The sequence below is a fragment of the Pyxicephalus adspersus genome, chromosome 12, assembly GCF_032062135.1.
Source record: "Pyxicephalus adspersus chromosome 12, UCB_Pads_2.0, whole genome shotgun sequence".
In the NCBI taxonomy this organism is placed as follows: domain Eukaryota; kingdom Metazoa; phylum Chordata; class Amphibia; order Anura; family Pyxicephalidae; genus Pyxicephalus; species Pyxicephalus adspersus.
The window spans coordinates 7,541,721-7,560,262 of record NC_092869.1 but is presented as its reverse complement, the minus strand read 5'-3'; the positions used below and the strand labels follow the sequence as shown (position 1 = coordinate 7,560,262).

The 18,542-nt window shown below is 39.0% G+C and overlaps 1 protein-coding gene across 2 annotated transcripts in view; it reads left to right on the top strand.

The window, feature by feature from the left end:
• The first annotated feature begins 415 nt into the window (after window positions 1-415).
• The window catches only part of LOC140341985 (uncharacterized), a 71,426-nt gene continuing 53,299 nt past the window's right edge, over window positions 416-18,542 (top strand). For both annotated transcript variants that reach the window (XM_072427964.1, XM_072427963.1), the window contains exon 1: window positions 416-601. In XM_072427964.1, the coding sequence (XP_072284065.1) occupies window positions 582-601 (20 nt within the window). In that variant the 5' untranslated portion in view covers window positions 416-581. The remainder of the gene's footprint in view (window positions 602-18,542) is intronic.

The window sequence follows — 18,542 nt, the reverse complement described above, 5'->3', positions numbered from 1 at the left end:
GTACACCGAGCTGGTAAGGTTTAATGAATGCTGTGATGAATTTGCTTGGCTACTGTTTTCACACTACAACAACCTGACAATGTTCAGTACTTTTATTTGAAATGTCCACCATTGCCCATTTTTGTGCTTTTTTGTATATTTTTTTCTGTTTATTTTGTGCTTGTTGTATTCTCAGTTCTTACAGCAGCACTGAATTTGTGGGAAATAAAGCTCTGTTATTTGAAAAAAGAAACATAAATATTCAATATTTCCCCTGTTGTTTTCATGTTCTATTAGTTTTGTCCAAATCTCTGCTTTGACACTTGTAAAGCTTGCCAAATTGCATCCTCTGTAGAGTTTCCTTGTCAAAACTTCCTGTGAATTCCGAGCTTCAACACTTTTCCTGCACCCTCCTCCCCAGCCTGTGATAACGCACAGCACAGCCCCTCGCTTCTAGTTACTGCTGGAGTTTGGGTCCTACAGCATTACTGTGTACAGAAGGATTTATTAAACAAGGAGATTTCAAAAGTGTATTGGGCTGCTGGGAACTTTTTACTGGATATTTTAACCATTCCTGCTACTAAACTGATTCTTCTATTCTGATGAGACATCCCATTTCAGGGTGAGTACATTTCAATTTCCTAACTTGCCTAGATGCAGAGAAACTGATGAGGTTCCATCCAACTCAAGATATCAGCACAAGTTACAAGTGACAGTAAAGCGGTCCATATGAATGGAAATTTTAGTTGATCCTAGTTTTAATTTGATTCTTTGTCGAAATTGTAATGCAAAACATAAAATGATGGTTTCGGTAAAACACAAGGTGATAGGACGGAAGTTGACTAAATGCTGGATAAACTAGATCACTTTTGCCAAAATGAATAGTCTTTAGTTTTGGTTACATTTTTTAAATCATATAGTGAGGCTGTTGATTGATAGAATTAAGGTTAACCAGATCACTTTTTCTAAAAATGATGGTTTTAGGATTTGAATCTTGTAGAAATCTTGTAGAGAAGCTGGTGATTTGGTGATAGGTGGTGGTTGAAGTTAAACACATTTGGTCCTTTAGATGTTGGATTTATGGTCATGATTGTCTAAAAGTTGCCACGTTTCTTACCAACATAAGGGTTCTCATTTGTGGACCTTGCATAGTGGCAAAAATGGAATTTTTTATTTAGATTCTAATGGGATATAATATTGGGGAGATAAGCCTAAAAACTCTTTATGTAGCCAATAGGCCTATGTATGTGGCACACCGTCCACCATACAAGATGTGTAAAAGGTCCCCTAAAAGTGAAAAAGCATAGAATAATGACAGGATCAACTTTTCAAATACTATTTCAATAAGGGTCTGACACCTGCTGTTAATGTACGTTCAGGACTCATAGGGCTTGATTTAATGAAGTTCTCCAAGTCTGCAAAAGATAGACTATAATGGGAAAATCAGGGTAATCCAGCAAACCTGGGATGGATTTCTTAAATTCATTTTCTTTTAGCTGGCAAATGTTTTCAGGTTTGGTGAAATGGATCTGGTCTCAGAACCCAGGTTCTCCAACGATAGTCCATCTTCTCTACTCTGGGAGGTTTTTAATAAATCAGGCTTATAGGTTCTGGAAACTTGTTAAAATTATGATTGTGAATGTTCCTCAAGTAAAAAAAAATATGAAAATAATATGAAGAGCACATTATAATGTAACTCATTTTATATACTATCTGTAATATGTGTTTGTTTTAAAAATCTTAATTGGGAATACATTATATGGCTAAAAATGTGTGGACATATGGCCATCATAACCACCTTTAGGTACGTTGAGGACACCTTCAAATTATTGGGTTCAGATGTTTTCTCAGACAGAAACATATTAGAAAATTGTCCACTTCCAACCTTCTGACATCAGCTTGAAGAAGCTTTTCTGTTTCGGCATGGCGGTGCTCCCTTACACAAAGCTTCTACCATGGTTTGGTGTGGAGGAACTCAAGTGGTCTACATAGTAGAGTCCTCACCTCAACCCTACTGAACCCCTTTAGGATGACCTTGAATGCCAACTGTGAGCTTGGTCTTCTCAAACCAACATCAGTACCTGACTTCATCATTTCTCTTAAAAGGTTCTGGTTACAAGAGGTAGGGGTCCATGGTTTTAGGATGGGTTGTCCAACTATGATGCTCACAAACTCATAGTACTGTATTAATTCCTTACTTGTAGCATTTCCTTCTTGCTTTGCGGTGAAGTGGAATGATTCTGTTTTCCTTCTATCAAGTCAAGTTCACCAGTCAGGTGACTGAGTGAAAATATTTCAGTTATCTCTCAGTGGTGCAATAGTTCATATCTAGATTCGAGTGACTGAAGCCTAGTTAGCAGTGTTATCCAATGGCTGAAGCCCCGTAACGGATGTCAGATGATTATTACTGGAAGTGATCTTTCATGATCGTTTCCAGTGACAGATGAGCGAATGAGTGTTGTATGATGCCGAGGAAGGGGGGAGGTTGAGTGAGCGTTACTCTGTGAAAAACACAACAGCCGGTCCCATTTGGTTGTTCATCAATCTACCATAATGTATTGATGTACAACATCATGGAACCACTGTACACACTTTTAAGATTTTTTGACCAAGATGAGCATGATGGACATGAATCTGACAGGTGTATGTAGCGTAAAGCCAGATAATTATCGTAATCTGATGTGTACATCGATCACCCAATGTCGTTTATCGATCTATCAGGATGAACAAACAATCGCGAACGACAGCTATACAAGTCAAGGGAGGAGAACACAGTGGGGAGCTCCTTGCTTGTTCTCCCCCCTCCCCTCTTTATAGAACAGAAAGGGAGCTGTGTGTACAACACCTATTAAATTATCTGTCACTTTCTCAACTATACATCCAAAAAGTAATAAAAACATAAAAATTATTTAAAGGTAAAAATTACAATATGGATCTAAAATGTGTAATAATGCAATATAGTAACAAAAGAAATATTTGTAGCATACATACAGGGAGACTGTTTGATTACTGTGAGGTAAAGAGCGCCCTCCAAAGGCTGATCATCAAATTAAATGTTTGTAAACCCCACTTCTGCAGCTTATATGTGTTTAGCCTAATTCACTTTTCATTTCTTTTTTTTGCCTGTGATTTAACAAACCTTTACCCTGGAGATTGCACCAGTCTCAAAGCTGCAATAGGGTGCCAACCCCTAGCCACTGCCTGTAATTTGGTAGAATGGTTGTCAGTCTGTCCTGGTAAATTACTAGGCAGCCCCCTATTTAATGTACAGCACTGTGTAATATGTTGGAGCTATATAAATACTGTTACAATAATAATAATAATAATACAGCTTCCTTACATGTGTTCCATCTGTGTAAGTAGCTCTTTGTAAGTTCAGCATCAAGGACATGCATTGTGGTCACTGGAGTGGCTGTTACTGTAGTCACATTTGTTTTTTTCAGCAGAGTGACTTTGTCTGCCTGTAATATTGTTTAGGTTACGTGATTGTTATCTTGACTTGTCTGCTACAAACTTTGCATAGCAGAATTTCAATATATATAATCTGAAAACAGAAATTTAAATGGGGGAATGGTCATGCAACCTACTTTAAGTCTTCTTTTTTATACTTTAGTGAGTTTTTGTGCTGCTGATCTCAAACGGCCACTTTGCAGTGACCACTGCATGGCATTTCTTAGGACCGGTTTCCTGATGGTGACAACAATAAACCATGCCTGTGAAATGGTTAATGGAAGTCCCTGTGACAAGGACAGAGTGCTGGTATTTCAGAAATCTTGTAGATTATAAAAGTATGTAAGCATGGGGGACCCATATTTACTCTTTGCATGCAGGCCCAGCTTCCAGCCATCCTAGTTTTTAATAATGACTTCTTATGTCTTTTATGCAACCAAACAAATGGGACTATCAAGATGCAACATATTTCTAAACAGATTTTACCTTTTAAGGAAAAAACATATTAAAATGTTACAAATACATCAAACTTTAAAAACAATGTGACCCTGATGTTACAATCTTAATATTTCACATTTGATGTGTTCCTCTACGCGTTTCGCATATTTTGCTTCATCAGGGAAAAAACTTCTATTGTGTAAAACAGACAAATATTCATTTTAAGGATGGTATATTAATAACAGGGTAATATATATATATATATATATATATATATATATATATAAACATATATGGTATAAAAATAAATAGAATAATACAAAAATGCACTGCTAAAAAATAAACACAGTTTCTCACTAAGTTAAAATAAAATGTTGCTTATTGATCCTAGAATCAAGCAGGTGATATGCACAGCCTGAGATTGGAGGCTGCATATCACTGGACGCTGTGAGAGGTATGTGGGACCCGAAGGTGCTTTGTGGCCAATCTGTAAAGCCAAGGGGTTTATTGTGACAACTATATGTTGCCCATATTGAGCAGTATGTGATACTTAGAGAAACTTGTGGTAAGCATATGGGACCAAGGGGTCGTTTGTAAGAAAAAAGTCCAGTAATTTGTAACTTGTAAATGGGCCCCAGGGTCATTTTGTGAGGATGAGGAGTCATCTTTGACAAGTTGGCTTCCTTTTAATTAAAGCTTATAAAAACTGATTGTATGTATGTTGCGTGCCATGTTAATTCATAATTACCCCAGACAAAAAAAGGGTTTTAACCGCTGATCTTCTAACCCAGCCGTCAGCAGACCACTGGTGGTCTGCGAGAAGATTTTGGGGGTCCACGGCTCTTGTCAATGCTGTGGACTGTTTGTCGTTCTCCTGACCCCGCCGGGGGGGATGCACCGGCCAGAGCCTTGAACCACATCCTTCTTGCAAATCCCTGGCTCTGGGAAGTGGGCGGGGCTGTGTTTTATGACACAAACCACTCACTCTCTCATCGCAGGCTCAGATCTGTAATGGCAGAGTGGGCGGGGTTATGTTGTTATGACATCACTGTGGGGAGGTCCCTCCCTTTTGAGTGACAACAGGCTCCCCGCGCATGCGCAGTCAGGAGCCGTAAATTTTAGAGGTCCGCGGGAACAAAAAGGTTGGCTGCCACTGCTCTAACCCATAAAAAAAAAATCTAACTGGCTAATAATGCATTTAAATATATCACCTAATGGGTAACAAATAATGGGAATCCTTTAAACATTACATGTTTAGGGTTACTTGGGACCAGGAGCAGTAAAATAGGTTAGAGGAGGATTAGTTAAAACCCTTTTGTTTGTTATTTCCACTCCTGGAGATTTTCGATCATTTCTATTGTCCCATTTATCTATTATTCTAATGGTCCACAACATGATTATTATTACACAGTATTTATATAGCACCGACATATTACACAGTGCTGTACAAAGTCCATAGTCATGTCACTAGCTGTCCCTCAAAGGTGCTCACAATCTAATGTCCCTACCATAGTCATATGTCTTTATTACGCTCTGGGGTCAATTTTCAGGGGGAAGCCAAATAACCTAACTGCTTGTTTTTGGTCTGTGGGAGGAAACTAATGCTAACACAGGGAGAACCTATAAACTTCATGCAGATAGTGATATGAGTCTGATTCCCCTCTTAAACAACTATCACATTAATAGGTCTGCTTATTGGTAACAATTTCTAGAAGGAAACCCAAATACTTGGCATTGCCTATCCCTTTCTGTACTGCTAACAAAGGTCAGAAGTAAGAGTGACTGTCCCCAGTGAGAACACAAACATCAATAAAAACCTGACAGGGGTTATATCCACTCCCTTCACTATCCATAACTAAAAAAAAAGTTAGGGATACACTTTAAGTAACAAACTTAAATTTCTATATTAAGTCTTCGGTGACATCTTCCAGAAGAACTTGATGTTCTCATAATATTAAATTTACTCTGGAAAAACATGAACCCATTTTTCCCAGGGTGGCTTTACACTTTTTCCCACAACCCCTCTGACACAGTGAATGAGATCCCTGCGCAAAGTAATGATGTGTCTGATGAAGTGTGGCACTGACTCACTTAGGGTTTATTAATAAAGTACGAGGAGAATTAATGTCATTGAGGAGGGACGTTGGTCTTTGCGTCTTTATAAACCGTCGTCTGGTGTTGGTCCGTGATATCAGCACAGAGCAGAAGAGGAAACTGGTAATGACGCTCGCTCCTATGACAAGCATTAAGTGCTTTTTATATACAAAATAGGAACCTCTTATCAAAGTCACTGGCCTCGTTAGAAGGAAATTATGAAGTGATTCAGCTTTGCCATTCCTGTTAATTTCAGTGGCTTTCAGACAGGCATGGATACAAATGGCCCAATTTATTAAGGCTTTCCAAGACTCCAGGACTGAATATCATTAGAGAACCTGGGTGACCCAACAAGGTTGGAGATGATCTCAATGATCTTTTTGGCTGTAAAGGTGACATTCTTCCCAATGGCCAACAATATAGGAGGCATTCTTCCCACTGATCACTAGGGTAATAAACTGTGAGGTATGGATATAGGTATAATAGAAATAGGTTCTCTGAAGACCTGAAAGTTTTTCAAGGGCTCCTTCATGTTAAAAAGGTCAATAAAAGCTGTATTGGACTGTTGTGTTTTTCTGGCCTTTAGATAATGATGTAAGGTAGCACCTACTTGCACCAGGCCAACATCCTTGAGATATGGGTTGATGAGTTTGGTGCTGAAGAGCTTGAGTTACCTAACCTTTGAAGACACCCAAGATCAACCCTACTAATCGCATTTGGCATGAATTGGAGCACCAATTGCAAACCAGGTTGAGAAAGTCCGTATTAGACCATTGTGTTCTTCTGACCTTAAGGTAACAATTTGAGGTAGCACCTACTTGCACCAGACCAACATCATAAATATATGGTTTAATGAGTTTGGTGCTGAGAAGCTTGAGTTGCTTTACCTTTGACCTCAACCCTACTGAACACATTTGGGATGAATTGGAGCACCAACGGCAAGCAAAAACTTCTGCAACATCAGTACAAGTTTTCTTGGGGGAAAAACTCCCACATACACACTTGTTGAAGGCCTTACCAACAATGAAAGGCTGTCAGATGAGGTTGGTCAGGTAACTTCCATGTAATGTCCATATGCATGGTTTTGAAATGGGATGTCCAAGAAAATCATGCAACTGAACAGCACTGAAAAGCAGCAACAGATGATACATTTTAATGGGCCCTGAAAGGGTTTAAATCAGGCATATATAATGGGAGGTGACCTGGTCTTGCTTTAAAAATTACATGAGGTAACCCAATTAGGCTGTCAGGTATCTGCTGGTTGCTTCAAATACCTATTGCTTATCATCTTTAGAAAAAACTGTATCACCTCTATAAATACAAGACTCTAAATAGAGATTGGTTCCTGTACACTCCAGTTTTCTTGCCCAGGAACTTCAGAAGGCTAATACCAGGTTTACTTCTGGAACCTCCACTTTTCATTTATGAATGTATATGTAAATTACTACTTTTATATCTTCTTGGAGTTCAGCTTTAGGTTTCATAGTAGGCTGAAGATATCAGGAAATGTACAACATCCAACTAGGCCCATCAAATCATAAAAAAGGGGCTTGTGAAGGATGCATAGTTACTGCAGGTGGGAAGTTTGGCATAAGGTCATCAAACAGACTGCAAAGATCATTCCAGTCATTGACACATTATGTTCGACTTATAATGTGCGGAAATTACTACACAATAATTATCCTGTTGAACAAGATGTTCAAAGGAGAATGTTATACAAAATTGAGCTTTTCCCCAAAGAGCCTGGAACCCTTACCTGGTCTTCATTGTTGGTAGGTTCTCCATTCCATTGTAATATGGTGCCACCTTCTATGGCCAATCAGACAATAGGACTTTTATTCAGTGTTCTTATTGTAACATCCACAATTTTAGTTTTGCTATAAAAGAATTATTCAAAAGACAATAGATATCTACCAATACTAAGACTTCATTTTTAAAGTATTTTAGAGAATAGAATATTTTGAGCCACCTCTGTGTCTATTAAAAAAATCTCCATCATGGCATACCCAATCCATTGGTGGGAACGTTCCTCTTTCAAGTTCCCCTGTCCCCCTTTCTCCTCAGATGTTTTTTTTTTCATTTTGGTAGAATCCTATATGAAATGTATTTGGAATTTTGAAAAGTTAACAATAGCTCTAAAAAAATCTTGTTGGTGTTACCAATGTTCATTTTGAAGGTCTTAAAATAGTGGTGGGGTCAGGGGGTGTAAAAGTACCTACCTAGTTTGAGCTGAAATGTGTATTTCAAGAGTTTGGGAGGTATTTAATGAAGAGGAAAGGAAATATACCAACAATAATGACTTGAAGGACCTTTCCACATGTTACCACAACATATTATCAGCACTTGATATGAGATGTGGAGCTTTTTGCTCTGAATGGCACCCAGATGTAGCAAATTACTAATGGTTTTTATGGTTCATCGCCAGAAATATTTTATGCACCTTTCTTGCTAGTATGTTAGTTAGACCATTTAAATCAATAGGCTGCCTTGACACAACATATAAAAATCTGCTTTCCCTGGTGCTAATGTGTATTCCCTGGTGCACCATAATAAAGTGAATAGAGCCCATATGTTAAGCATTAGGAACAAATCTGGATGTAAACTATTCTGTATGTAATGTATAATGTATTAATTTGTGGTTGGTTAGTATATGTTACTGCATTACCCAATGCATTGCTCTTACTGGTTTTAAATATATAGGACAGTTTCTTTACATTTTAGAAGCTGCTCTTCCAGTAATATTTTGGGCTCATGCACACTTTAGCATTGTGTTCCAGGGCATTAATTGGATATTCTGCTGATAATGCTGCAATGTAGATATAGGCCTAGGTATATATTTCTTCCTGGACTCTGTCATTTGAATATTCTGTTCATTTTGGCTTTTGTTTTGAGTGCTATACATATATATATATATATATAATTTCTGGACATGTATTTACTTGATTCCATGTAAATCAGTGTGAAAATATTTCATAAGTATCATTTTTAGGCTCTTATTTAGTTGAAATCTTTTTAAGAATGAAAAAGTGATAATAATATTCTTTTCTTTTTTCATTCATCTTTTTGTTTAGTGTGTATAGTGTGTTATACACTAAAACTAGATTGCAAGCTCTTCGGGGCAGGGCCTTCTCCTCCTCCTATGTCACTGTCTGTATTTGTCTGTCATTTGCAACTTCTATGTACAACGCTGCATAATATGTTGGTTCTATATAAATCCTGTTTATTAATAATAATAATAATAATAATAATTAAACTATATACACTAAATATACTAAATCCAATGTGTGCACAGCAGTCCTCCAACGGCACGACCACTAAACGACCAACTGTGATGACCTCTGTCATTTATACTGGGGGAGAATGCTGCGAGGTGCCTCCTGCTTGTCCTCCCCTATTTCCTTTCTTTTGAACTGAACAGCATTGTTTGCACAGAGCTTGTTTGTTTGAACATAGATTTAGTTCTGTTACCTAAATGCATTTTAAAAGTGTATTGTGCATCTGCTTGTGATTCATTAATGATTAATAATATTAACCTCCTTGCAGTTAAGCCCGACCTTCGCTCGGGCAAAAAAAAACTGAAAGGATGGTTAAGCCCGAGATTTTGTACATCCTTACTTACCTGGTCCCCCTGTGCTCATCCAGCGTCGTCCTCCATCGATCATCGTCCGCCGATCTCTCCAGCGTCGGGTGCCTTCGTCGGGTGACAGCAGGACCGGTAAGAAGCCGGCCGGCATCTTGTGTTCTGCTGGCCGGCATCTTGTGTTCCGCCCGCCGGCATCCTGTGATCCGCCGGGCCAGCGGATCACAAGATGCCGGCTGGTGGAACACAAGATGCCGGCCGGCGGAACACAAGATGCCGGCCGGCATCTTACCTGGACCCGCTGATCGTCCCACGTCGTCCTCGTTCCAGCGCCGGAAGATCTCTGCAGGGAGAAGCCGTCCGGCGGAGAAAAAAAAAACCGGACGGCTCCTCCCTGCGTGCGTGATGACGTCGGCGTGTGTGAGGGAAATTCAAACTGAAACTCATTCATTCATTTTGTATTGGATTCAATACAAACTCCTGTATTGAATCCAATACAAAATGATTCAAATAAATACAAAGTATATACCTGGTAAATTCAAACTGTCATTTTGTATTGGATTGGATACAAACTTGTGTATCCAATCCAATACAAAAAATAAAAAAAAAATAAAAGTAAATAACTTGGAAATTCAAATTTATATTTTGTATTTGATTGGATACAAACTTGCGTATCCAATCCAATACAAAATAATTCAAATAATTACAAAGTATATACCTGGTAAATTCAAACTGTCATTTTGTATTGGATTGGATACAAACTTGCGTATCCAATCCAATACAAAAAATAAAAAAAAAATAAAAGTAAATAACTTGGAAATTCAAATTCTTATTTTGTATTGGATTGGATACAAACTCCCGTATCCAATCAAATACAAAATAATTCAAAACAAACTCCAATAAATACAGAATCAAAGTTTTAAAAATTGCCACACTAGGGAGGTGTTTTAGAATAATATAGTACTTTACAATATACAGAGTTACTGCTTTTTCAGTATTTATGATTTGTTTACATTGCTGATTTTTGTGTTTTTCCTTTAATTTTATTAAAGGTAATTTTTTTTTTTTACATGATTGTGTGTTTCAAACATTTTTTATATTCATATTATCTACTAGAACCCTTGTTTGGACATATTTCTGTAAGTTACAGGTCTACAATTTAAAAAAAAATTTCATGAAAAACAGTGGATCACTTTTGGTACAGAAATCTAGACCTCAGTGTAACGCTTAGGTGGTTAACCAATACTTTTTATTGTGTTGTTCTGGCATTAAAAATAAATATCAATGCAACACACCACAACTCCCACATTGCAGAGCATTTTAATGATTTGCAGTAAAACAAGCATTTCACATGTTACCCATAAGCCTTACAAACTAGGATTTTTACTTACAACATAACAATTGCAGACTATATCTATGAAACTTTAAATAAAATAAATGGTTCAGTGCTGTAGCTGATTTCACTCTGGTGAATTATGTAATTAGAAATATTGAAAAACTTTCTACGTTCTTCTCGTTCTCTCTTTTCAGTAGGAAATGATGGAGTTCTATTACCTGGGTGTGACCCACTAACTGATGTCATAGTGACCAACGAGAAACAAATATGTGACACAGCCGTGGTACTCAGCTAAGAAAAATTCCAAACATGCGGCGTAAAGCGAGACTCGGAGAACAGATTGTACGACCAGCGCTGTATAGAATTACCAGCTATTGTGTCAATGTATCCAGACAGAGGTCACCAGCACTGAGTACACTGACACTATGGGCTTACCACTGTATCAGATAACATAAAACAATGGAGGATGTTTATGTTATTCACACAGATAGAAAACCAGGCAGTTGGGTGAAACTTAGTAAAAAAAAATAAAAAAAAATAAAAATATATATATATATGGGATTCACGCTAATTTAAGAAAACAAAAACTTTTTAAAAAGATAAGATGTTTGCTTGTAGCAGAAGCCATTATTTTGAGGTTTCTGATCAAAGCCAGGTATACTACAGGAGATGGTCAAAAAATAGGGATGGTCAGAGACTGCTGACGTCCTACAGGAGATGGTCAGAGACTGCAGACATACCACAGTAGAGGGTTTGGAGACTGCAGGCGTACTACAGGAGATGGTTAGAGACTGCAGGCGTACTACAGGAGACTACAGGAGACGGTCAGAGACTGCAGACGTACTACAGGAGACGGTCAGAGACTGCAGACGTACTACAGGAGATGGTCGGAGACTGCAGGTGTACTACAGGAGATGGTCGGAGACTGCAGGTGTACTAAAGGAGAGGGTCGGAGACTGCTGACGCACTACAGGAGATGGTCGGAGACTGCTGATGCACTACAGGAGATGGTCGGAGACTGCAGACATAGTACAGGAGAGGGTCGGAGACTGCAGACGTACTACAGGAGTGGGTCGGAGACTGCAGACGTACTACAGGAGAGGGTCGGAGACTGCAGACGTACTACAGGAGAGGGTTGGAGACTGCAGGTGTACTACAGGAGATGGTCAGAGACTGCAGGTGTACTAAAGGAGAGGGTCGGAGACTGCTGACGCACTACAGGAGATGGTCGGAGACTGCAGACATAGTACAGGAGAGGGTCGGAGACTGCAGACGTACTACAGGAGAGGGTCGGAGACTGCAGACGTACTACAGGAGAGGGTTGGAGACTGCAGACATACTACAGGAGAGGGTTAGAGACTGTAGACGTACCACAGGGGATAGTTAGAGACTGTAGACATACAGCAGAAAAGGACCATACATTGCAGACATACAACATGACATGACTATACACTGCAGACATGTGCAGGAGATTGTCAGAAACCGAAACATACAGCAGGAGAAGGTCAGAGACTCAAGATGTACAACAGGAGATAATCAACACTATTACTTATTTTACCCCAGAGTCTTCAGCCCATGGAGTATAATGTTCTGTATTTATTTGTAGTTTATGAAACCTTGACCAGGCCGCTTCATTGTTCTGAGACATTCCAATCTCTGTCACTGATTGGGTGCCACACTTAGCTTCCGCTCATTAAACTGTGCCGCGTGTAGTACCACCTGATGGCTTCCTTTTCCTTCCCAGGTCTCGTTGCCTGAGATGTTTCTTTACCCTCCTCCTCATTATTAGTGACACCGTTTCCTGCTTTTCTTGTGCAAGATGAAAATTTCCTCTTGGAATTCAGGAATGTCTGCTAACAATCCCTTTATTCTAGCAGGGAGCCCAGATAATATCTAGGAGTTATGTGTATGTGAGGCATGGCTAAGACGTGTGCGGTATGTAAGGAAAACTTAGGGAAATAAAGGCTTGCCAAATTGCAAAGTATCTAATTATAACCAGAGCCAAAAAATGATCATACTTATCAGTTTCTTATAATGTTATAAAGGAACACCTTTTTAGTGCAAATCCCTGGCATGGGTCAATTCTGTAAACCAGGAAGAAGTAATACTCAAAAATGATTGCTTAAACCCATGAGCCCTTTTCTTTCATCCATTCTTTCTGAAACCAAAACATTTTTGAACATTTTTTTTCATGGTTATCTGTACATTACAGGTAGTCCCCGGGTTACATACAAGATAGGGACTGTATGTTTGTTCTTAAGTTTAATTTGTATGTAAGTAATTAGGACAGATGTTTGTCTCAACATAATATTAGGCAGCGTGGTGTCAGGTAATCACAAACAAAGCAAAAAAGAAAATCCTTATGGATCCTAGACATTCATTAACTTCTAGAGCAAGCTTTGATATGCAAAAAAAAACAACTGCAGAGTTTGTTTTAGTCATTAAAGAGTTTTAAGAGGCCGCAGAAAGAGCACACCCCCCTAAGATCACCCACAACCTCAGCTGTGTTTAGCAAAAGATTTCTTCTGCAAGTCATGAAAACTGCCCCCTCCCCCCTCAAGCCTCCGTTCTGCACACAGCAAGCAGGGAAGCCCCGTTCGTATCTAGGAGTCGTCTGTATGTCGGATGGCTTTAACACGGAGACTACCTCTATAAATAAAAGAAGGACAGCTGAGGAGGAAAGGTGGGCAGAGTGGGCAAGGTTAAGGCAGTGGGAATAGTTGTTTCTGGAAGACTCCTGCGGGTTGGCACTTTGCAAGCCCTTTGGCCTCACCAATCTCTGCAATGGTTCTTCATGAACCTATGTGTCAACATTTTACTGTGGGTGGCACGGAATTGCTTACAGGCTCTTCATTGCCTACAGGTTGCCACAGGTGAGACGCCACATCAGTGTTTTACAACTAGGGCTCCTCCGTGGGCCTTGTCCAATGAATGATTTGTGGCTTTCAGTTTCATTTAAAATAATGATCTTTTTGGCTATTTGTAACATTTTTCCCATTGGAGAGCAAAATGAGAGGTATTGACCCAATGACCACCACAGCAATGTACTCTGAGATGTGGATATAGCACGACTGGTGGTTGGCTCCTTGCCAGCCACTCAGCCTACCCAGCCACTGCATTGGTTCTTTATAAACATATATTCACATACCATTTTGCTATGGGTGGTACTGTATTGTCCACCTTCATTGCCTATAGGTGGCCAAATACATCAGTTAGTCACTTTCAAGTGTACTTGTTCTTGTAATGTTGAAGTTGTTTTGCAGGCTGCTTTATCGTTCATTGATGAAGCAGTTTTGAAGGCTAAGAAACTACCAATCCAAGAACAAGTGGCTATCTACTACTAGCATAACAATGACCTGGATAATTGGGAAACTTGACAGACGTGATTTCTCACAGACCACTTACTTACTCTCTCACTAGCCAGGCCAAAAACATGCCACTTCCTTGCTGCTTCCTCACTAGAACTACGAACCAGTCACGGAGAAATTGCATTAGTGTTGGTAGAGCTAATGGTAATGTGCCGCCAGTAGCAGAATTCACACATGTTGAACTATTGTATAAGTTCCTGCTGATGAAGGAGATTAGTGTCTCATGTCCCTACCAGTCATACATACACAATCTGGACAAGAGCCAAAAATATAAAATAGAAATCATATGGATAAAATTCCTTGACTAAAAGTAAAATCCCCTCTCAAGTTTTTTTTTTTTTAATCCCCATGCTAGATAAGATATTTTCATAAAACGTATTTGAAGGGAATGTATGAGAAGCTTGGAAGTTTGGAAATACCTTCTACTTGGAGCTCCTCTAAAAACTTTCTATTACTAGTCATGTGACTAATGCTGTGGCATTAGTCATATGATCCCGGCAAAATTACATACTGAGGCTAGTGCTTAGAAATTGTCAGGCATCTATCAGCTTGGTCTAAACACCCCTAATTTGGGTTAAAATGATGTGACCAATGTACCAACGGTTAATACACTATGCCAGGACAGGGAACACCAGACAATGTAAAGTAACACACAGCAGTGCAAATGTGATTCATTCTTGGAGGTTTATATGTTTCAGCAAAAACACAGAAACATATCTGACATACATCTCTAACATAACTAGAAGTCAGAGTCCCTGGGGTCATCCATGCTCGATTTTCATGATGGACTCTTGTAATTTTGGATCAAGGCCAAGATAAACCATAGGCAAGCCATATTATGAGTGGTTAAACTACATAGCCCTGGAATGTGACCTTTTTTTTAATTAAAAGTCTAATAAAACAGAGCTACATAATGATTCATAGCTCCCAAATACACATTATTCACCAAAAGTTAATAGGTTGGTTAAGTTAAAGCAGATTTTTCGATCATGGGTGGACAGTGGTTGGCTAAATGACCCACTGACGTTCAATCTCTTGGGCACTCTATCAGTAAGTGTCTCTTCCAGACTTCCCAGTTCTGTAGCAGGGCATAAGGGTTTATGTAGACTTGCCAACACAGTTATAGGTAGCCCTAAGTGAATTTCAGTCCATTAAACAATAGGGAAGCCTATCAAGAAAACAGTTGATACTTACCTGCTGATCTTCATTCTCTAACCCATATCCAGTCATGTTGGAGGCCTGCTTTTCCACTGGGCATGTTTTTTTTGATTCCACTAGCCCCTACAACCTACCATCCTTGGGGGACTGACCATATTTCTTTCCAAGAAGTGTGTGAAGAAATGCATAATCTTCTTCACTGTACTAAAGAATCATTTAACTAGGGGGGAACTCATCCCATAGACCTAAAATAGAACATGTCCCATTATATGCTACCATTGGGCACACTTTTTCTCCATTGCCCCGTACAACCTATCATCCTCGGGGGAAAAAACATATTTCTTTTCAATGAGTGTGGGAAGAAATGCTTAATCTTCTTCACTGTACTAAGGAGTCAATTAATTTGGGGGCCAATACATATTTTTTTGACCTAAAATAGAACATGTGTCTTTTCATGCTACCATTGGGCATAATTTTTTATTCCATTGCCCCATACAACTTATCATCCTTTGGGGGACAAAACATATTTCTTTCCAAGAAGAGTGGAAAGAAATTCTATATCTTCTTCACTGTTCTACTAAATGATTACATTGGGGGGCAACACATCTAATTTGACCTAAAATAGAACCATCATTTTTTATTCCATTGCCCCTTACAACTTATCATCTTTCGAAGAGACTAGACATATTTCTTTCCAAGTGGTGTTAAATGCCTAAACTTCTTCATTGTGCTAAGGAATCATTTCAATAAAGGACCAACATTCCACAAGGGACCTAAAATTAAGTGTACATTAACGCACGCACCTTGGGGGTATATATCTTTACTTCTGTTTGGTGCCATTCCATTTGCACAGTCTGTGTTAGTGTTTCTTAGCCAGTTTTCCATGGAACCTTAGCGTTCCTTCTAGAGGTTTCTAGAGCTTCTTTAAACAATGAGCAATTTGTACCTCTGATACCATGGTTCGGTACCACTGATACCAATGATCTTTTTGGGTGACATTCTTCCCAGTGATCACCTGGTTAACATACTGATAGCTGTTGATTTTATTATTGGCAGGGGTTTTCCTAAGACCTAAAAGTTTTTTCAAGGGTTCCGCCATGTTGAAATGTCGGGAATGGCTGGATTATATGCTGCAATAACAATAAATTTACCAAGTCAGGAGTAAATACATTTATTAAACAAGGCAACCTTACAAAGTCATGTACCTTTCTTTTGTTTAACTTGGTCACATGATAGTATCCCATCGCAGCATATACTCTACACTATGACAGCAATAGAAGAATGACATGTCTTTGGAGACAGCGAGAAAAAAAAAGTCATGTTGGCAGATTAACAATGTGCAGTCAGCATTCCAGCAAACAATGGATTTATCCCAATTAAAACCAGATTGTATGTAAAACATGAGGCTTCAGGGATAGGTCCTTCCTCCCACACAGTCCACTCCTTTGGCAGATGATATGGATATGGTTTTCTCTCACTCAGTAAAGTGATTGCAGTTGCTAGCAGTTTTAGATGCATAAATCTTTTTTTTCTGTTAACTCTTTTACTGCATATTTTTAACTGCACAAGGTTTAATTTTCCTAATTGTGCTGAGGAATCATTTAAATAGGGAAGCAAAACACTTCAATAGACCTAAAATAGGATATATGCCATTTAATGCCGCCATTGGGCATGGTTTTCAATTCCACTGGCTCCTACAACATATCATCCTTGGAAGGACTAGATTTATTTCTTTCCAAGAAGTGTTAAATGCTTAATCCTATTCATTGTGCTAAGGAATCATTACAACTAAAAATAACATCTTTAAAAACCAAACACCAATACATAGGAGCCATTTTACCTGCCAAAGCTTTTGCATTTATGTCCGTCTATCCAGAGATTTAGGCTACGTACACACGTGTAATGTTTCAGATATCAGACGAGAATCTGGCATGTGTACAGTGCTTGTCATCCATCGTCTGAACGACCGTCCTGGCGGATCCACGGACGACGAACGATCGTAATGGAAGTGAAGGGGAGAGAGTGCACCGGGATGCCGCTCTGTCGTTCTCCGTCCTCCCCTCTCCATAGAGCAGAATGGCCCTGTATGTACAGCAATCGTTCATGTATCGTGCAGTCGTATGTTGTTTGTTTGTTGAAAGATCATTTCCATCAACAATTATTGCATGTCTGTATGTAGACTTACATAGCCAACACAGTATAGCCATGTATGGGAGGGCAGGAGACCGGATACATTTTGGAAACCCTTTTATTGGTCTTGTCCATGCCTGTCCATGCCTCAACTGGTGACTGGATAATGAAAGGGAAAGCAGCAGACAGATGACATCTCCCCCTTCCCCCCTAAACTCATGCCAAAAATTTCCTTCATCCACACCTTTCTCCCACCCCCCTCTAACCTATCTCGCATGTTGTAAAGTTTTCCTTACTTTTGAAGAAAGATATACTCGCCTATATCCATTGTCCAAAGTTTTTTGAAGGAAGGTGGGTCTAAGGTTATCCTTTTCTCTTTTATTATCCTTTGTCCTGGACTCAGCTTTATTAAACTACAAGGTTAGTGCATGTTTAGTAAAGACAAGGCTAACTAGAAAAGAGAAAGGGTGGCTGGTCTTTGGGAATAAATTTTTGAATTTTGCACTTTTAGAATGCCTAAGGCAATGCAGGATGTGAAATAATTATACTCCATCAAATCTATTTTATCCATTTGAATGCCACACCTTGACAAACTACTTATACTTAAATAATATTGCCCATGGACAGTTTGTTTGTTCAACAATTGTTGCATATTTGGCTTCACAACCATGGAAACATTGGTTTAATTACTTACATGCCATCTACCAGATGTCCTCAGTTTATCGAATTTCAGGTTCCCAAGGCAAAGGCAATTAGTGTGATCAGCTTCATTTTGGAGACGAAAGTTTGCTTTTATATTACATTCTGATTAAAACCAATTTTCAGCTTAAGAAATCAGCCAAATGTCTGAAGTGTGTGGGAGGAAAGTTAAGCTAGCCATGCCGATTGTGACACAAAATCTGTTTTTCATTTTAAAAGATGTAAGGAGGCCAGTTTCTGAAACACATGATATTCATATCTCATCTCCAGCCTGGTGGTTTGTTATCTAAAATGGACATTGACTTTGATT